This window comes from Petromyzon marinus, chromosome 38 (genome assembly GCF_048934315.1).
Source record: "Petromyzon marinus isolate PM22_M1 ecotype Great Lakes invasive population chromosome 38, UKy_Petmar_22M1.pri1.0, whole genome shotgun sequence".
Lineage (NCBI taxonomy): Eukaryota > Metazoa > Chordata > Hyperoartia > Petromyzontiformes > Petromyzontidae > Petromyzon > Petromyzon marinus.
The window spans coordinates 6,657,740-6,679,785 of record NC_133704.1 but is presented as its reverse complement, the minus strand read 5'-3'; the positions used below and the strand labels follow the sequence as shown (position 1 = coordinate 6,679,785).

General features: G+C 47.6%; 1 protein-coding gene across 3 annotated transcripts in view; it reads right to left on the bottom strand.

Moving 5' to 3' along the window:
* Window positions 1–22,046, bottom strand: part of LOC116950195 (breakpoint cluster region protein) — a 131,625-nt gene that overhangs the window by 39,676 nt on the left and 69,903 nt on the right. For all 3 annotated transcript variants that reach the window (XM_032967788.2, XM_032967790.2, XM_032967791.2), the window contains 6 exons: window positions 14,669–14,788; window positions 12,009–12,084; window positions 11,697–11,801; window positions 9,937–10,011; window positions 7,932–8,029; window positions 6,440–6,571 (listed from right to left, as the gene is read on the bottom strand). In XM_032967788.2, coding sequence (XP_032823679.2) covers window positions 6,440–6,571; window positions 7,932–8,029; window positions 9,937–10,011; window positions 11,697–11,801; window positions 12,009–12,084; window positions 14,669–14,788 — 606 coding nt within the window. The remainder of the gene's footprint in view (window positions 1–6,439; window positions 6,572–7,931; window positions 8,030–9,936; window positions 10,012–11,696; window positions 11,802–12,008; window positions 12,085–14,668; window positions 14,789–22,046) is intronic.

The window sequence follows — 22,046 nt, the reverse complement described above, 5'->3', positions numbered from 1 at the left end:
CGAGATGATCCCGCGTACATACACACAAACAGACGCTCGCGCAGCCTCCAGCCAGCTCGGGCGAAGAGTGGCGGTTTTTAATGCGACTGCAAACGTCCACAGAGGAACCACTTGCGCCAGGGGTTGTTTGGCGATCGGGTCAACACAGGGCGCGTCACACGAAAACGCAAGAGTGATGAAACGTGCCCTTGCAACACACTCATACCCCATCCCACTAGAATTGCTTACAGCAGCGCAGACCTGACATGAATCATATTTGTCTTGATCACGGTCAGTTATCATTAACCACTTTCTATCCACTGCTGGAGGAAGGCCTTCCCACGGAGCTTGTCCTCACTCCTCATGGCAGGCCCACGCATATTTTTGGTTTAATGAGCAATATCAACAATAACACCTTTTTCTTATATTGGGATAATACAGTGCATAGCAATCATCGTCCACCTACTAGCAGACTCAAGTATGCAGAGGACACTTGTGTGATCAATCGAGTAAAATTACAAAAGTAATCGATTTTAGCTTGGCATAGTTAAACCTAACCCAATGATTCCTGAATACTAATTTATATATGTTGTACAATATTATGGATATCATGTCATAAGACAAAACAGCTATTTGGAATTCTCGCATATCAGCAGTGCAAATACCCGCATTAGACAATGGCTCACAGAAGTGGACACCACAGAACAACTACGGAGATCTTTTCAAGTGGCCTCTGATTTACTAAGTAGGGGGCAGCACTTTCAATTTTCAGAGCTGAAAAGCTACCAAAGTAAGTTCCGAAAATGTTTTTATAAAATGGGTGTTTTTTTTTCTCTGCAGTACTTGGTGAACCATTACACTTTACTAAAATGTAATCAATTTTCTAATTACTTCTCTGTGGCCAAAGAGGGATGTCGGATGGGGGGGAGGGGTAAGAGGGTATGGAATGGAAAAACTCCAGCCCACAGAGCCACGCAGCTCTTAAAACGTTGGTAAACGAGCGATAAGCCCTGCTGGGAAATTCTTGGAACAGCCCAGCGCCGCTCTAGTCTGCTTTCCAGCAGCCGTGAGAACGACGCATCCGAAGCCTCGTTTGCTCTTGAGACTGCAGAGGGTTAGCACCGGGGCAAACGGAAGTTCCATATTTAATTTGCTAAAAATGTTTTTTGACAAAAACCCTCCACTACGCGGACCGCCCGATCATTCCCCCAACCGGTCGGTAGGACCCAAGTCCGGCTCATCTCGGCATCGGCCGCCAAAAACATTAACAGCTTGGGTGGTTCTTTGCCTGCAAACACAATATGTGGGCCACAGAGAAGGCTTTTAAAATACATTTTCTCCCTTGCTCCTATCCGGCATCCCCCCACTCCCCTCCCCACCCCAGCCAGCCAGCACTTCGAACTGTCAGGACATGTAGAAGTTGAAAATGATCTTCCAGGCTAAATATTTGTGCACGGCCGAAGTGGATGGAATGATGAAGCATTGTGAGAGGGGAGAAAGGGGGTGGAGGTGGGCCCGGTTTGGTTATTCGCCTCCTTACAAAATTCATGCAGCAGAAATGTCCAAATTATTTTGCACAAAAACTGAGTTTTTGTTTTTATTACGGTCACGGTGCAGCCCTGCGATGTCTTGCTCACACCACTGCTGGCAGAGGAGTTTCCACCAGAGGAGTCTCCACCAGAGGAGCCTCCACCAGAGGAGCCTCCACCAGAGGGAGTTCAAGAAAGCCCCTCCATTCGAGAGCATTCCACCTACTTTTCCACACCGGCCAGACCTCTTGGAAGAGGTGAGAGTACCCACACTTTACCCCACCATACGAGAGCTGACAATGGACACTGCCGGTTGGACAGAGGCGGGGGCAGAGGGGGATTTAGGAAACTTGCACCAATTTAAACTCCCACGCCGGCATATCGAATCGAACCTCTGCATTGCAAATCCAGTGTCGCTAACCATGACACCACGGCGGTGTCATGATACAATTCACGAACAAAAAATACTGCAGCGTGTCAAAAAAACATTTTCACATAAAAGTTCGTGTAACTCGAGCTTTTCAGAAAAAAAAAGACGTGTTTGTTAAATAATGTTTGGTAAATGGGTACAAAGCTTGAAAAAGTAACAAAACAAACAGCAAGCTCAGGCAGACATTCTGGTTTGACAATGACTAGTCTGTCTGAGCGATGCCGTGAACCCAGACCTGTAAGCAGGAACTGGTCCAGGTCCTCAACGTACCCCTAACGCCCACAGTCTAGTCCAAGAAACCTGAGTCAGGGTTTTATGAGACGGGAAAAGCTTAAGGGGGTGACTCATTATAACCAACACGAATAACCGCAAAGGGTCAAAGACCAATGTAAAAGTAAGATTGTCTTGATTTTTAAGTTATACCGCGCCTCACATACAGTATGCATCTCACGGTGCTAGAATAGAGGTGGCATTTGGGATAAATACTCCAAAAGGAAGTGACTACAGTCCAAATACAATGCACTGTAGACAACACACTATGAACGAGAATAAACAACACTCAAAAGAAAAAATTGCAACTGAAGACCGCTCTATTTTTTTGCCCACTTCATTTGAGTTATTTATACGCCGTCTAAAAGTAACGTCTTAATTTTTATCTAAAATTAATACATTTTCAGTGAATTCATGAATTGTCCCCAGTAACCCGCTTCCACACAACTCCGATGCCAAAACATCGCCATGCCCGTTCAGTGAAGACGTGACCACTTTCACGTTTCAAACAATCCATGACTCAAGGAGCCACCAGCAAAGCGAGCGGCAGGACTGGTACCACGAGGTGACAGTATGATTGCACAATGGATTTTTACAACCGCGCCGTCAATGTAACAGCGTCTCGAGATAACATTGTGCTCGCACGCGCTGTTAAATTAATTCATTTTTTTAAAAAACGACATCACACCGCGTAGGCAGACAGACGCGTGGCAAAGCAATGTGGCAATACGTTTCTAAAAATAATTTCATCACTACAATAACACCGTCTCGTATTCGAATAAAAGAAACCAGATATTATTTCAATAACCGTGCTCACGAAAAAAAATATTGATCGCCGCGAGCGCAAACACATTTCGAAAAGTTAGCGGAATCATTATTGAATAACTTTCATCATATTTATGTTTATTATTATTAAATTTGTTTACCCAGAAAAGCCTCACTCGGCCTGGACCTTTTTCAGTAAGGTCCAGCGAGATAATGCAGTTGGGGGCGATAATTGTTATGCGTTGCCAATTTAAGAAATTGCAAGTAATTTTTCTTATTTGGCAATTTGAACCGTGGCGTACTCTTTTTTTCCCAACACCGTCACGGGTTCTTTTACGTCTAATGTGAAACAGGCGGCACGTATTGTCACGGTGAACACACCTGCGGCATTAACCAGAACCAGCCAGGTGGCTCAGCTGCAGCGCGAGCGACTCACAAATTGAAAAGTTTGCGAAATTCAAACCTTGGCTGGATAATATGTTCACTACTTTTGTGGGAAATTCAACAGTAGTTGTGCTATGAATGAACGGACTCAGCTCAACCGTAAAAAAATTCAGAATTTCCACCGATGGCTCAGCTTGTGTAAACAGAAGATGAGCACAAACTTCAATTGCTCATCCATGAGAGGTTTTTTTGGGTTAGATCGCGTAAATTTATGATACAGTGAAACCTTGGATTGCGAGTAACTTGGTCTGCGAGTGTTTTGCAAGACGAGCAATATTTTTAACTAAATAATAATTTGATAAACGAGCGATGTCTTGCAAAACGAGCAGTACGTACAGTATACGCTTTGTCTGCCGAGCGTCACGTGATCACAACTGAGTCAATGGTTCTTCTCTCTCTCTCGCTGCGGGATTGTGGGTAATCATCTCCCATGCTCGGTCTCAGTCGGCGTGCCTCACTCGTATAGTCAACATCCGTGCGAGCGTATACTGTTTACTACAGTACTATAGTGTTGTGACCACGTGTATACTGTTTACTACAGTACTATAGTGTTGTGACCACGTGCGTGTGCGTAAAGCATTTTTTTATTTTGTGTCCAAGTGTAGTGACTGTTCTTTAGTAACTGTACTGCAACAATGGCCCAACAATGCATTGTAACATGTCCACGAAATCCTCAAAAGGAGGCAAAAGCAAGTGTCATTGGATAGATTCCTTGTTAAAGTCACACAAAAAGAAAAATATTCCAGTGAGCCAATAGATAGCAGTGATTCCGTTAGTGACAGTGAAAGTCGTCCTACATAGTAACCCTCCTCCTCCTCTCCTCTCTCTCGTCTCCCTCACACCAGCCACGATTAAATGTAATGAATACATTTGATTACTTTATATTAAATTTAAATAAAAAGGTACAGTATTTTGTATTAATCATTTTTATATTAATATTTTTGGGTTGTGGAACGAATCATCTGAGTTGCCATTATTTCTTATGGGGAAATTCGCTTTGATATACGAGTGCTTTGGATGACGAGCACGTTTACGGAACGAATTATGCTCGCAATCCAAGGTTTTACTGTACTTGTCGTGAAAACCTACGTGTTAAACCTTCAATTGCTCATTCAACTTTTTTTTCTGGTATCAACCAGGGCGTCCGTGGGGCTCGAACCAAAAACATCCGCAACACGCGGCAAACACGCCTGGCCATTTCACCACCCCGGCATAATATAGTAATGATAATCTCATACAGTGGGTGTTCACCGGCTGAAATATAGAAATATTCAGATGTTTATTACCATGTGTTGCTTCGAATGAGGCACATCGGCAACGTTTAAGCGGCTGGAAATCATATCGTGCAAAATCATTCCCCAGAGACAAATTCTTGACTCTCGCGCTGCTGAAAAGACTGTGAATCAGAGCCTGAGTCGGTATTCTATTTTTAGTGCTCAATGAAGGGCTACTATTCGAGTCAGAGGAAAGCGGATGGCCATATCTGGATATTTTTAACGCCGCGCACGCACACATGCCAGAAGATGCTATTTTGACGACGGCAAGGATACGGCAATTATAAATCAAACACCCAATCACGCTGCCAAGACGGGAAATTAAAACCACTCATGCACTTAGGGCACCTTGATTTTCACTTAGGGATTTTTTTACCAACGGATTAGGTAAGTTTCAGACCACTAATGAGAGTCCCATTTTTGTATATATAAGATACATTCTGAAACACAAAATAGAACTTCAGGCATGCTTACATCAGCAGCACATTGACTACGAGCCTCTGGTTAAATCATCCTCAATGCGTTGGAGCTCGCCAAGCTTCAAGAAGATAATCAGAGATGAGCCTGGTTACTCCTCGGATGGGAAGCTGTCTGGGGATACCGAGCGAGCCTAAGCTGCAAGGTTCCCAAGAGATGTCACTACAACAACGAAATGTTGAATCCATCTGTGTGGAGCTTTGAATGGTAACCCCCTTTTACATGTGGTAAATGTTTTTTTTACAAGTACTCTACTCCAGTTTCCTCCCATATGAAGCTTGAATGTTCATTAATAGAACTGGCCAAAACATCCCAATGTAACATGAGCCTTCTGAAAAAGAGTCCTTGAGACCCAGAGAGACGTTCCTGGATAAAGGTCTATACTGTACTAATATGATGATAAACGCAGCCCTCAACACGATGGCTCGTATTTTCCGATGTCTTTGCATAACAGCACCGCGGCTGAAAGCAGTATTACGAAGGCATGAATTGTGACAATTCGGGATCAAACTGCGGGTGCATTAACCATGAATGCGCACCCCACCTGCTTCAGCTGGACGTTAAATAGCTTCCCGTGACGTTATATATAACAAAAAAGAGTAGGCCCATGCACGCCAGAGTCATGATACAAATTCACTTAAATGGGTCAATTACTCTCAAATTACTTAATTGGGTAAAACTACAAAGCAACATCTCGGCCTACCCGTAGACAAATGTCCATCGTAGGCTTGTACTGCGACTACCTTGCACAATAAAGGGACAGCTGCCACCAGGGGTCCCCTGGGCTACACTGCAGCAGAGCAATGTAATGACGGTTGAGATGAGATGTGATGCAAGGTGCTTTGTTGAGTGGTGGAGCCATTGAAGCGAGCACACCGCGCGTGGGAATCGTCATCCTCATCTCTGAACCACCGACACAATGGCAGGGCACTTCTGTATCGAGATGTTAACTACCTGGCCAGGTATACAAGAGGTCGTAGGTTCGATCCCGTACCCTGTCGCCTGTGTATTTGGAATTTGCGTGTTCTCCCCGTAGTCACGTGGATTTTTCTCGGGGTCCTCCGGTTTTTCCCTCCACATTTAGAAACACTCGTTGAAGAGCATTTGGCTACCGCTATACATTTCCACGCGGCAAGCCACTTCGTTGAGCTATCATTTGCGATAGCCAGGTCGCTTCGGAAAAAAATATCTACGTGGCTCAGTCGGCCTCAAGTAGTGAGCCAGTTTAGTAGCTGTGGGGGGTCACGCAAGGCCGGCGCCTGCTCCCTCACCTGCACCTGTCCCTTGCCCAGGATGAGGTCGCTGGTCTGGGCGTCGCCCTTGCTCAGCTTGCCCTTCTCGTGGCGCTTCTCGTAGCACAGGATGCGCAGGCTCTGGGAACCCTCCAGCTCGATCTCAAACTCCTGACGGGGGGCGGGGGGTGGGCAACACACGCGCGGACATTACTGCCCGTCAATTTCCGAGTTGTGTTAATTTTTTTTGCGGGCGCCACAGTGGGGAGATGTCAGCTGCTTTGCCTGGTGTGGTGGGAGAGCACGGGTTCCATCCCAACCCTGACGCCTGCTGCTGTGTATTTGGAGTCTGCGTGTATCTCTCTCAACATCACGGTGGCTAGGAGATGTTAACTACCTCGCCTGGTGTGCAGGAAGTCATGGGTTTGATCCCGACCCTGACGCCTGCTGCTGTATATTTGGTGTCTGCGTGTGTCTCTCTCCGGGTCCTCCGGGTTCTTCCGTCCACATTTAGAATCAACGTCACGCGTTTCGAGTGTTTCGCTGCCAGAAATGTACGCGCGATAAGCCACCTCGTTGAGCTATCATTTGTGGTCAGGTCCCATCTGAAACGGAGCTACGTAGCTCAGTGGACCTTAACCTGGCAAAATATAAATAGTTTAAATATAGTTTTTTGCTTAAGTTTTTTGTTTCAAAAGCAAGCGCCCACGCTTTCGACCAAAAAGGCAAGCGTCATTGGCTCAAGATTCCCCCCCATCCTATCCCATCTAATCTCACTCCCTTACCGGCCTAGTGTGTGTAAGTCTATGGGTGCGTACTTAAGTTCCCGCCCATTCGCAAATATATGTAGGTGCAACACAGTCAATCGGCAAGTCGCATGTGGAGTGGTAAAGTGTGGGGGTACTCCCACCCCTTACCAAGTATTTGGTCAGCGTGGACGAACAGACCAAATGACGACTCTTAGAGGGGGCACAATACAACTCCCTCGAGTGGAGGCCCTTCGGTCAGTAGTGCCATGAGCAAGCAATTGCAGGGGCTGCACCTTTACAGACCTTAAATTCGACTCAATAACATACATTGAAATATTGTTGTTCATGGTCAAAGCCTGCAAATTAACTGCAAGAATAAATCACAGGATTTTTAAGTGCAACAGGTTTTTTTTTGTTGCCGTTCGGGAACGACGCAAAGGAAGGATGTTCCTGAAATCGGTCACACGGCCGGAGCATCGAATGTCCGGAATGCCCAACGGCCGCCCCCCTCCCCCTCACTGTTCCTCACGCTCAGTCGAGTGTTGATATCGGTCAAGTGGCCTTGCCGTATTACATAACCCTGTTTATGCTTAGACGTAAACAAAAAAAACAAGAGCCATTTAGCATTTACGCGATCTGACCCAACCAAAGAAACACCTTGCCATGAAAAATATTGGTCGCGAAAGCCTACGCGTTAAATCGATCGTCGCAATTGCATCAAGGCCGACGGGCAATCAAGGCCCATGAGAAATTGCAGGGCTGCGAGCCTTTGCCGTCATTACCTCATTCCATTCGGGCTCGGTGGTGTCCCTGGAAGCTCGGGTTCGAGCTTTGTTCACGAAATAGCCGTAGGAGTCCAGTTCCAGTGAGCAGTAGAGATCTGTGGTGGAGGGAACGTGATTGCAAACGTTCAACTTACCAAAACAATGCAATCCACAAGTGTTTGCATGTATTTGTAGTAACAGCAGGCCGGGCGGCCCAGTGGCAGAGAGAGCGGCTCGCAGCCTCCAGAGGGTTTGCGAGTTTAAATCCTGCTTTGGGGGGTTTGACTCGACGTACATCCCCCCCCCCCGGGGGGGTCGGTAAAACGGCTACCACTTTGCGGGAAAGTCAACAGTGGCTTTTCCAGTGAATAGACTTGTCCCCCCCACCCTGCCGCCATGCAGCAATGTGGAATTTCCACTCCTGGCTTCAGTGGCTGTGAAGAAGGAGATGAGCACCTCCTCGATGCTCGTCGGAGAAGGGAAAAACTTTTGCAACTAAATCAAGCTGCGTTTAACAAAACGTTATGACGGTTCTTCTGGGAGCGCCACGATCGCCGAATGTCGGCACGCGCAAGGCGGTTGGGGCACGCCGTCGAATCGGCGCAGGTTCGTAATTATACTGCAGGTTTCTTTTGTTTGTTTGTTATTGCATCAAGGGGCTCGGGCAAAATGCGGAACATTGCAATCACAAAACACGCTAAAGCAGTTTACTGCACCAGCACACGGAACGTTTGCAAATGCAATCATGCGAGGCTTATTCAGCTCCCTAAATGGCATCACGGCTGCCGTTATTACCTAATTAGATTTTGTGCGTACTCGCAGTCCCACAAGACCACTGGCGTGACAATAGATTGCGTCAATATTTTTCTTATCGCGGTGTGTTTACTTTACTGCGTTCTACGAACATTCGCGAGGACGGCCCAAGGCAGGACCCTAATAATCAAAAGAGTCTTTGAATCAACGACGTTCTCCTAAACAAGAAAATAATAATACAATTTTTATTTAAAGCTTTCGTGACTGCAGGGATTCATATTCTTGGTTCTTTCGGTAAAGTCACGTAGAAGGGAAACGATAAAATATTTTTTATTATTTTATTGGTTCCCTTCTACGTGACTTTATTATTTTATTGTTTCCCTTCTATGCGACTTTACCGAAAGAACCAAGACTATAATAATAAAATGTTTGTAAAAAAAAATGAAGCACTGCGTTTGAAGAAAAATTAATGATAACTTAGAGCCCATTGTCCATCCACTGCCATGTCAGTAATGGTCGTTATTTAACCATACTTCACCACACTGGTCAGTGTGGGAAGGTGAACTCGTGAGGGTGGGGGGTGAGCGGGCGTCAGGGACTGGTTTAAATATCAATCGCCGCTGATGTTAGCCGTGGCCAGGAATGAAACTCAGGTCCCCAGGTTCATATGACGGTGCGCTAACCACTGCAGCACCACCGCTGCACCCAATGACTCAACCAAGATCACAACTCATTAAAAACAACTGGCAAGTTGATGAAGTGCAGATTTGCATCGCAACGTAATTACCACCGATTAATCCAGATCCTCAAGAGCCACGGAAAGGACGAGGCACACACTTTGTTTAATTGACTCTCGACGCATCGGGCTACACAGCGGCCAGTGACCAGCGGGGCGGTGAGGAAAACGCCGCTATTGTGCTCGGCCGCACTTCTATGCAGCCGTGTCTATGCTCCCCGCCGCCTTCACCAACCCAGCGTGATCAACCCAGCGTGACCAAGTGAATTCAAACAACGGCCGAGGAGTGGCCGAGCGAGTGATCGAGCGAGTGATCGCGGGGGTGATCGCGCGAGTGATCGAGCGGGTGATCTGGTGGTCGAGCGAGTGAGTGATCGTGTGAGTGAGCAAGTGATGGCGTGAGTGATCGGGTGATCAAGCGAGCGATCGAGCGAGTGATCGCGCGGGTGCGTGTACAACGTGTGCACGTCCACCGCCGCCACTGCCATCGCTGTCGTAGCGGTAGCAGGCGGCCGACGCGAGTGAGCCACGTACTCGCGGCCTCGGAGAATCCTGAGGCGGAGTGGACGATGACATGGAGGAAGCCGTAGAGGCCCGAAGACTCGTCGTCTGTGGGGAGGGGAAAGGAGACGGCATCACGTCGCAGTCAAACAAAGACAAAGATCCCCACTATGACCTTAACAGACTGTTGGGGCAAGTGCTGTTAGCGAGGACCTATGAGGGGGTGGGTGGTTAGCGCCATGCCCGGCCGCCTTTGTCCCCCCAGTGGCGATGTTTACACGCCACACCAGGTACTCATTTGAGGCTGAATCGACCTGGGGGAGGCCCATGACCGGTTCAGATAATCGTCACCGGTGTTGGCTGTGAGCGGGAATCGAACTCGAGTCGACTAGTGCGCTGTGTTACCGCTCCCCACACACACACACACCTCCTTTTTACTTTCTTTCTCTTTTCACTTCCCAATCTCTTCGGAAAGTAATAATAATCTTGCCCATTTCAAGAAACGTATCAATTCTTATCTTTCACAACTTTTATCGTGCTGGTTGTTGCTGCCCATCTGACATTTTGGGTCTTTGGGCTCTGTGCTCAGCGATTGCGTAAAAAAAAAATATAAGCCCGATCATGTAAGTGTATGCGAGTCTATGCATCTGAATTCAAGCCTATGGGATCCTGTAAGTGGGAGTCTATGGGTCTGTACATACGTCTACGGAAGATACGCGGAACACAAGTGTTGTGGAGAAAGACAACGTGGGCTTCCAACCCCCATGGGACTTCTGGCTTCGTAAACAGAAGAAGCAGAAGTTCAAGTCGCTCACGTTGCCCAGATATCTCAAACGCACTGCGGCCGTATGCAAGATCGTTTTAGCATTTTACAAGCAGAGCAGAAACAAAATTACACGCACGTTATTTTTAAATTCACCCCCGGCCATTTTATAATTCATTCCATGTTTAGTGTGCTGGATTGATAGAGGTGGCGGGGTCTCTCTGCGGGCTTTACGGACCCCTGCCACACGTCACACCGATGTTGCGCTGCAACGTTTAACCTCGCAAAACAGATGCGCGGAGTTTCAAGAGATGCAAGTCGTTTTTAATGGGAACGCTGGGAAATACGTGGCGCGCGATCGCTCGGTGGTGGACAAGCCATTCGGGGACAGTGTGAGATTTGGTCGAACGTTACTCCGAGGGAATTTGTTATTATGCGATTCCATCATTCAGTGAACAATGTAATTCGTATTTCAGATCTTTAAAAAAGAAAAAAACTCAGACATCCGGAAATGAGATGTTCAAAGTCCTATGACATGTAAAAAACGTTGTAAAAAATTTAGCCGACTCCTGCAGTAGTCTAGCAAGCACAACCCTCTCATCATCCAGGCTCAACCAATGTTCAGGAATATTATTCATTCCCCTTTGCAATATTTGTACCCCCTAATTTATTTTGCAACTGAGTGACTCTGCCTTTGCTTGTAAGCTTATATCCATGCATTTACAACTAGAATCCTTGGTTTTAAAACCTACTTTCAAAAACTGATTTGACAAAGTGTTGCTTTGCTTTCGCTACAGCTTATTATTTTCATACTTGGGATAGGAAAATACCACTTGCTCCTGCTGTGGCAACAAGTCACGTGACTCATCCAATCTACCAGGTCCAAGACCCCGGGGTTAATCGTACAATGGCAACGGACTTGTTAGCCGATAATTACAATGAAGATTACATCGCGCAGTCACAACCCCCAGGTCCGCCAGCGACCCCGGCAAACAGCGAAGTGAGGAACTACGCTCCGGCGAGTTCTGACCGTCCTTGTTGCTTGTGAGCGGGATGTTGTGAACCATCTGGAGCTTCATGCAGGATGAGGTGAGGAGCTGCAGCTCCACCGAGCTCAACGCAAAGCTGTCGGTACCTGCAGCGGACAAGCACGTGGACAAGCAGGTTTTACGGAGCGTGCACAAATCTGTTCGATCCGCCAAACCCTTGCGCCTCCACAGTTTGCCGGATTTACACAAGCGCGAGCCGTTGCCGCCGCCGCCACCACCACCGCGCGCCGATGAGTAGGCACAAAAGGTGGATAGGGGGGGGGGGGGGGCGACAAGTGGTCTCTGTGACTTACATTTCTTCTGTTGTTCCTGGATGGCCTCCCTCCACTCGGCTCGCTCGTAGTCCGACGATAGGAGGAAGGTGTAAGGCTGGTGGTGGTGGGGGGGGGGGGTATAGGGGCGGGGGGATAGAGGGGGGGGGGGGAGAGTCAGAGCCACAGAAGTGCATCAGACTTTTCAATGCTGATGCGTAATTTTGCATCATAGATAAGCACATAGAAAAAATATATATATATAAAAAATTTACACACAACCAGTGACACAGCGTTCGAGTGTGTAGGCGGTGCAACTGCATCGGGGTCCATGATATATGAAGGAGGTGTATTGTCTGCTCATATATTTTGTAACTCAAGAGTCTTCACAACAATGCCAATGGTTATTTTGTGCAGGTTTTCAGTTGTGCTGGATATCCCCTCCGATGTGTTGTCGGCTTGAACCGCGATCTGTTCGGAAATGAAGTCCAACGTTTCGCTCCATGCGCTGGAATGACGTCCGACGTTTCGCTCCATGCGCTCAGGAGTTTCGGTCCCCGAAGACGTTCAAAGCATTTGGAGCGAAACGGAATTTTAATTTCTGAATGAGCATCCAGAAAGTTAGTTGCCTCGCCTGGTATACAGGAGGTCGTGGGTTCAATCCCGACCCCGACGCCTGTGGCATGTTTGGAGTTTGCGTCTCTCTCCACGTGGTCGTGTGGACTTTTCTCCGAGCCCTCTGGCTTTTCCCTCCACATTTATAAACATGCGTTTAGAGTATTTGGCTGATATAAATTTGCAGTTGAGCTATCATTTGTGGCCGGGTTGCTTCTGAAAAAGAGCTGTATCGCTCAGTGGGCCTGACCTGGTAAAATATAAATATTTTTTTTATTGTAGCGGACCGTCGGACACCACGCCGAACCGCATGCGGTAAAACCGCATCGGAGATCGACTTTTAATTGTTCACCATGCCTCGATGTAGTCAATTAACTTCACAATTACGGAGCAATAAAATCTTAGGGTCTTTAGAATGTGTCATCGCATAGTGGCGTAAGTGTGGTTGGCATGGGCGCTGGTGCAGGGAATAAAACAAAAAAAACTGAACTACTTTTTATTTTACCACGTAAGGCCCACTGAGCTTGATAGCTCTTTTTCAGAAGCGACCTGGCCACAAATGATAGCTTAACTAAGTGGCTTATCACATGCAAATGTATAGCAACCAAATACTCTAAAGGCATGTTTCTGAATGTGAAGGGAGAAACCGGAGGATTCGGAGAAAAATCCACTGCGACGACAGGGAGAAAATGCAAACTCCAAATATACATTGGGCGTTAGGGTCGGGATCGAACCCACGACCTCCTGTATACCAGGTGAGGTAGTTAACATCTCGCCACTGTTGCACACCCTGGTAGCCCAACTGTTCACTCCCCCCCCCTGCCACCCCATTCTATGGGCTCCTCTAGCTCATGGGCCCTGGGGCAGTTGCACCGCCTGCACGCTCGAAAGCTACACCGCTGACATCACACCTCACATGTGAACTACTGGACATGTGTGAACTACTGGACATCTGTGAAAAAGAGATTTATAGCACATCGGATTCCTCCAGTATAAATAAATATTCTGATTCATGTATAAAACTACAACAAAAGCAAGAAGCGAGCCTGTCTGGTCAGACAATTCCGTCGTAACAAAAGGTAAACGGGTTTTAAGCGGAGATCTCAGCTGCGTTGAAAATGAGCAGAAACACACCGATGCACGCCGTGCCACGAAGCGGCGAGAACGATTTTTTGAAAGGAAAGCCTTTTATTGTTATTGTTTGTCAAAGCTGTTTACACTGTTGGCTCATTAGTAGACCCAGAGCACACGGACGTTCCCCTGCTGCCAAAGCCCTCCTTGTTTAGAGAACAGAAGAGCCGTACCCCAAGTGCGCTTTCCACTGGAGGAATCCGATGAGCTATAAAGCTCTTTTCCACAGATGTCCAATAGGGGCGGGTAAAAACGTTACAACGACATACAATACAACCACACGACGCAGGTGCAAAGCATGAGAAAGGCAAACAAAGTCGCACAAACACATACAAATAGACCTAAACCATTCCCATCCTAACTGGCAAAACCCCACCGAGGTATCAACTTCTTTCACAGAAGCGACCTGGGCCACGAATGGCAGCCCAACAAAAGCGGCCCATCACGTGGACATCTACCGGGTGGCCATAAGTCTGGAATCATAAGGAAGAATAACGCAATCATATTTTTTGTTTGTTTCTGCAGGCCCAACACGTCTCTGAGAAAGGAAGAACGAGTCCGGATATTTCTGCTCGTAGGATATCGGAGTCAGAGGGAGGTAGCCGTTGAATCTAACAGACTGATCCAGACCGCGGGCCAATAACACAGAGCTGTGTTAGCAAACGCGTTGCAAAGTTTAGGGAAACGGGATCCATTCAAGAAAAAACATGCGGTGGACCTTCGAGGAGATCCCCCCATGATGACACACCCACTGCAAATTCCTCGCTCATTTTAGCACAAGTCCCAAAAAGTCTGTGAATAAAAGTCTGCGACTAAAAGCGTTATGATTGGCTTTTTTTGTATTATTTCTCCAATGATTCCAGACTTATGCGACACCCTGTATAGCGGCGAAAGAATCTAAAACAAAAATGAAATCTCAATGCGTGTTCCTGTGACCGGCACGTGGGCCGGCGTACCTTGCCGTGCTTCGTGTGGAGCCTCAGCGGCATGCTGGGTGACGTCAGCAGCAGCAGCGACTCCTGCTCCGACAACTTCTTCTTCAACCGCTCCAACGAGCGGCTGTTCTTGTTCGCTTTCTGTCAGCCGAGGGCAGGGGAGGGTAGACGCAGGGTCAGGGTGACAGAGGGTGGGGGAGGGTAGGCAGGGTCAGGGTGACAGAGGGTGGGGGGAGGGTAGACGCAGGGTCAGGGTGACAGAGGGTGGGGGGAGGGTAGACGCAGGGTCAGGGTGACAGAGGGTGGGGGAGGGTAGGCAAGGTCAGGGTGACAGAGGGTGGGGGGAGGGTAGACGCAGGGTCAGGGTGACAGAGGGTGGGGAAGGGTAGGCAGGGTCAGGGTGACAGAGGGTGGGGAGGATAGGTTAGGTAGAGGGTGAGGAGAGTAGGCAGGGGGCGGTTCTGATTGCACTATTCACTGCAGATGTTAGCCCGAGAATCAAACTCGTCGGGTTCACAGAACTCAAGATTTCCGCCGTGCGTTAAGTAACTTTCTGACCCGCCCCTGCTGGACATCTGTGAAAAAAGAGCTTCATAATCTCATCGGATTCCTCCGGCACAAGTAATTATTCTATACGACTCTGTTAACCGTCACGTCGCCGCTCGCCCCCCGAGTGCCATTATCCTTCAGGCACCATCGACGACAACAACCTACGCAAGGACTATGACATGGGGGAGAGGAAAACCTCTGAACACTTTCACCAGGCACGCAAATAACAACACGCGCGTCACGTCGTGCTCGCACGACCTGCGCATGAGGACAGGTTTATGTAAAATGCATTGGGGCCGTGAGGAGGAGGAGGAGGAAGGCCCCCGGGGAACCCGCCCTGTGATTGTGCCCCTTTCATGTGTAAATGATGAGCCATCCATCTTTTAGGGCACACAGCAAATGCCGCGGAAGATGCAAAGATGAAAACATTATCTATCGCTAATTTGAGCGAGCTTCATCGGTACTCTTTGGCTCTATTCGGTAAAGTCACGTAGGTAAAAAAATAAAACAACAAAAATCACGACGTTTCGGCCACAGCACAAGTGGCCTTCATCGGGTGAAGGGACCGTGCTGTCACGAAGACAGCGTTGGAGTAAAGAAAGTCAAGCCAGGTCGCGTCCTTTAAGCTGTGTGGGAGGAAACCAAACGCTTTGACAAAGGAATTAGCATAAAGTGCTGATAGAACACTTAAAGTGCTGATAGAACACTTAACATGGGGGGGGGGGGGGAGGGGAATTTGACAATGCAAACGTTGTCTTGAAGGGAAATAAGCTGCTGTGAAAGTTTGGTATATCACTACTTGGATAAATATACTGTACCATTGAAATTAGTTTACTGTTTGGTATGATTTAGAACATCTTTCCAATGACTGCTTAATTTGAAACCATCTTCTCGGTTGAAATTGTGTCTGTGTTTGTAAATCTGAATTGCCTCGTGTACAAATCTCTGATGATAACCTGTGGGTTTGCAAAGGACCTGGGTATCGGAGAACACTATATCGTGATCACCCACAGCGTTGTAACAGTGGTCAGCCACGGCAAAATAATTCGTTCTGCCGTGTTTCAAATCTGATTTGTGCTCGCGAATTCGGTCAGAGACATGTCGCTTCGTCTCTCCGATAGAGCAATCACCACAAGTGCAGCTCAATTTGTAAACCCCGGGGTACTGTAAGTCAGGAATAACATCCTTCACGGATGGGATCAGGTCACAGATTTTGTGTACTGTATTGAACCGGACCAGGATATTGTGTTTGTTTATAATTTTGGAGATCTTCTTAGTAGCGCCTGCTATATATGGTAGTGTGATGGTCTTGACCGGAGTATCAAGTGGTTGTTTCTGTATGGAGGGAGAAACAGCTTGGCGGATGGTACGGTCAGAGTATCCGTTTCTCTTGAGGGCCAGGTGTACATGTTTTAATTCACTGGTCAGGTGGTGTTGGTCCGAAATGCAATGAGCCCTGTGGTATAACGTTTTGATGGAAAATTATTTTGAGCTGGGTGGTTGTGGGAATCAGGTTTCAAGTAGGAATCTGTGTGGGTGGGTTTCCTGTAGACAGAATGCCCCAATGAGCCATCAGGTCTCCTCTCAAACAGAACATCCAAGAATGGTAGCTTACCATCTTTCTCCACTTCCATGGTGAATTTGATGGTGGGATGTCTGGAATTGATGTGGTGTAGGAAAAGGTTCAAAGCTGGGAGGCCATGTGGCCAAATGACGAAAATGTCATCCACATATCTCTTCAACAGGGAAGGTCTGAGGGTGAAAGTCTGGATGGCGTCTGATTCAAATTTCTCCATGAAAACATTGGCTATCACTGGTGATAAGGGAGAACCCATGGGGGTACCCTCATTTTGTTTGTAGAAGGTGCCATTCCAAGTAAAGTATGTATTGGTGAGGCAGTGTCTAACCAGCGCAGGTGTATCGGGGTCTAGTCCATGTTGTACCAAATTTTCAATTATTTCAATGGTATCAGGTACCTGGACCTTGGTGAACAGGGAGACCACATCGAAGCTGACAAGGATATCGTCAGGGGACAGTACAACGTCTTTGACCATAGAGACCAATTGGGCTGAGTTAAGTACTGCTGAGGAGGTCTTGCCAGTGAAAGGTAGCAAGGTATCTGACAGAAAACGGGCTAGTCTATAGGTAGGGGAGTTGATCGTGGATACGATGGGTCGTAGTGGAGTGCCTTCTTTATGAATTTTGGGGAGACCATAGAATCTAGGGGGTCTTGCAGTAGAAGGTTTTAGGGAGGGATGTTTAGTTGGTTCCATTAGGGAGGTCGAACTTGTGATGATCTTGTTGTTTTTTATAGTTAGGCTATTAGTTGGGTCATTTTTAATTTTTGAGTAACTTCCATCGTTGAGTAGGTTCTGCATTTTGTTGTTGTACGAATCTTTATCCATAATTACAGTAGCGTTGCCATTGTCGGCTGAGAGGATGATTATATCACTTCTGTTTTTTTTAATTCGCGAGTTCAGAGCGTTCATTTTTGCTGATGTTGCTAATGGGTTTCTTAGCATTCTTAAGAATAAGCTTTATCAAAGCGGAAAAGCACACGCGTAGGAATATATAATATTCCTACAATATATATTCCTATATATATTCCTCCGTGCGTGGTTTTCCGCTTTGATACGGCTTGCTCAAATTAGCGATTTTTTTATTCCCTTTGGAGTTGTAAACAGCTCTGTGGCTGCGGCGTAATGACCCGGGCAGCTCTTACAGTGGGACGGTTAATTGTACCCAGAGGCTTTCACGACCGACATTATGACGTTTCGTAATGGGTTTCTTCCTGGGTTAGATCGCGAAGGTGTTCTGTGAATTTTTTTGTACGATAACCCTCCAGCCACCCGACGGAGCCAACCAATATCAAGTCGTCACGTCATGGGGCAAACATGCCGATTGATGTGGCTTTTCACTAAAACCGGATCAGAATCAGAATATTTATGTATACTGGAGAAATCCGATGAGCTATGAAGCTCTTTTTCACAGACGTTCAGTCGGGGCGGGTAAGAACGTTACAGCAACAAACACAATACAAAACCACGATGGGAGTGGAAAGTGTAAGAAAGGTAAACAAATCGCCCAAACACGTGCAAATACAACACTAAGCCATCCCCATCCTACCAGGCAAAGCCCACTGAGGTATTCATTTATTTTTCAATAGCGACCTGGCCACAAATGATAGCTCAACAAAGCGGCTCATCATTTGGACATTTATAGCAGCAAAATTATCTAAATTGTCTTAACGCAAGTTCACAAACGTGGAGGGAAAAAAGCCGGAGGACTCGGAGAAAAATATCCACGCGACCACGGGGAGAGAGACGCAAACTCCAAATATACAGCAGCAGCAGCAGGCGTCAGGGTCGGGATCGTACCCACGCACCTCCTGTACGCCAGGCGAGGTAGTTAACATCTCCTAGCCACTGTGATGATGACAGAGACACGCAAACTCCAAATATACAGCAGCAGCAGGCGTTAGGGTCGGGATCGAACCCACGACCTCCTGCATACCAGGCGAGGTAATCAACATCTCCTAGCCATCGTGATGATGATGATGATGAGAGAGAGAGACACGCAAACTCCAAATATACAGCAGCAGGCATCAGGGTCGGGATCGAACCCACGACCTCCTGTATACCAGGCGAGGTAGTTAATATCTCCTAGCCACCGTGATGATGATGAGGGAGAGAGACACGCAAACTCCAAATCTACAGCAGCAGCAGCAGCAGGCGTCAGGGTCGGGATCGAACCCACGCACCTCCTATATATCAGGCGAGGTAGTTAACATCTCCTAGCCACCGTTATGATGATGAGAGAGAGACACGCAAACTCCAAATATACAGCAGCAGGCGTCAGGGTCGGGATCGAGCCCACAACCTTCCGGAGGTTTACAACCAGCACTATCTGGTGTTAACAAAGCTCAGCATTCACCCATGATATGACAACTTCATTCCATGCGCTCTGCCGGGTGGCGAAAAGGTGATGGTTAACGACGTACGTTATACACTGCATAATCTAACGTGAACAAAAGAAATCTAAATTGGAAAGCATTTGTAAAGTTGTAGGTTCGAATCCAGGCCGAGGGGTCGACTTAGCGGAGACTCTTCCGCCAGCATTGGCATGAGCAAGAAACTGCTCACCAAACACTTATATAGCAAAGCCATCAGTAAGTTGTTCTACTTTTTGGCTGTGCCTGCCACCCTAGGAATGTGAAATTCGCATCACTGGCCAAGGGCCATCAGAGGTAATGCGCTCCAGCCCGCACCTCGTGTGAGAAGCCAAAACGTTTTTGGAATGAGATAAAAAAAAACGACCAACTACACACAAACAAGTTCTTTATCTGCCATAATAGTTTTTTTTTGGCTAGATCGCGTAAATATACAAATGTGTCGTTTAAACACGCCACCTCCCAACACAGCCAACTAGTAAGGGTTGTCACGTAAACAGAACGTGGCCAATTCGTCACGAGTACAGCACACCGGTGTGTGTTGGAGAGCCAAGCCACAATATTTACAAACTGAGTACGACGTTTCGCCAGTAATTACAACCAGCTTCATCAGGCGACAGCCAGAATTGTGGAGAAGTCCACCTGTTTAGTTCCTTGTATAGAGGCGTAGATGTGGTGACCACGCTTCTGCGCTCTTGCAGCAACTGTGCTAATCGGAGGTGTTCGCAACATCCATCTAAGCATTCTCACCTTCCGTTCCTTCAAGCCACTCTTTATTTATTGAAGCAAATAACTCCACCGGTGAATTAGGCACAGCAGCGTCGCTCCCAAATGCGAAAAACCTCCCAGGAACCCTCCTGCAAAAGGTTCCCGGCGCTCGGCGAGTCTTTCCGACGTAAAAACAACGGCGAGCGATTTCAAAGTCTTCTGTTAGACCCCGGGTGCCCCCTACCGGTACGTGACCCTCCTCCTCCTCGCCAATGCCACCGATGTACCCTCGGTACACGGTAACGGATGGGCTCACGGCTGGCCAGACAATTAGTGCGATGGATGCCGTGGACAAATGCCTCACTCTCCTCTCCAAACACCGACCGTGACGCTCGCAGTTGCCGTGACGGAGGGCGGCTCTCACGTACGCCGTGCCCTACGTTTGCACGATCACGTGGAGTGTGGGATCTGGAACGCCTCTCCATCACGGCAACATCCGATTGGCCGTCCCAGAGACTCGTGGGTTCGTCTTTTGGCCCGCCATCGAACAAGGACGGTCGCTGTATCGCGCGCTTTCAGGTGCACCTCTTCGGCCGTCTGGAAAGCTCTTCCTTCCGATATTAGGAAGCCGCTGGAGCTGCGCACTTTTAAATCATCTAGATTGAAAACTAATTTCGTTAGAACTGCTTTTTTGTGTTTAGTTCGATGTCCTTCCCCCTACGTAGCACGGTTGGCTACGTAGGGTTCGAAAGGAAGTTGAACGTACATACGTACATCTGTCGTGACGCTGGCCTGCTACCCCTACGGAGGCCTCCATCTGCAACGCGGTGGAACGCGGTGGACACTCTGGTTGGCGCCACGAGCCCTCATCATCTACGCGTCCCTGACGATGATTACAAGCCGAGTACAACACCGACGCAGAGGTGCATTAAAGACGGTGGTAATTACATCCAAACCTGGGCGAAAACAGGCTTTCAGCAGCAGCGACTACGTTTTAATAAAGAGAAAAAATTACACTAATTGTACATTTCCGCCGCACTTTAATTAAGTCATTACGTAAACGGCAGCGACGAGTTTGTTATGGTGTGCGTGTCGTAATAATAGCTACCTTCGCTGTACCGGGGGAAATAATGAGCAACAGAATCCGTGTGCGATTAAAGGAACGGCAATTGACGAGCTGAGACAGATTTGTTTAATCTCCATAAAGGAAATAAAGTGCCCGGTTAACCTTCCCACCGACAGGCCATCCAAGAACGATGCTTTCCCCACATGAGTTTTCTTAAAAGGTTAATGAAGCAAAACCGTGGACTAGTTTTGACTTTTACGGTGAAACTCGGTGAAATCAAAACGTGGCAGGTATGGCTTTTAGGCGGTCGGTTAACAGCCCTGGCCACCGGGCGAGGAGAGACTGGAAGGATTTGATCTACAAGGTCAGAGACACACTAAGATCCATGATGTATGAAGCCAAAGGCATCTGGCATTCATCAGAGGATGTTTTTTATTAAAATAATTGTACAAAAATCCTCTTACTCGCAGCCCCATTACCCATGACCCCTATTATCCGTGGCAGCTGTAGGGTCCATGCAAACCCCTGTTATCCATGCCCCCTTTATTTATATTATTGCGAGATTACAAGCATTTTTTCAAAACCCACAGTATGAAATAGCTTCCTAATATCTGCCCATTTTTCACCCATGAGTGGAGTCACGCTGAAAATGTAACCTACATATGCAGTTTTATCCGCGAGTCTACACCAGCACCGTTTCCTGGCATGCACTGCTGAGAAAATAAACGACTCATCTTGTCAGCAGTTTTTCATGGACAAGTGGAGCAAATTCTACTGCAGTTGTCCAAATCCGAACACGCCTGCTCGTTGCTCCCCCTACAGAAAGTGAAATGGGACGGCAACTACCAATCCATTAAAACGAAACTAAAGATTTTAATTATACCAGGTAAGGCTCACTGAGCTATTTCGCTCTTTTTCAGAGGTGACCTGGCCACGGAGAGAGACACGCAAACTCCAGGGTCGGGCATCGAACCCACGACCTCCTGCATACCAGGCGAGGGAGTTAACATCTCGCCACCGTCGCTATCAGGTCAGAGACGGGGCTTGCTCGACCCAATCCTAGGTCACGTGCGGTCGTCTGGTGCACTGGCTCGCTGGCACGTGGCACCCGTGGCTCGCGAACCAGC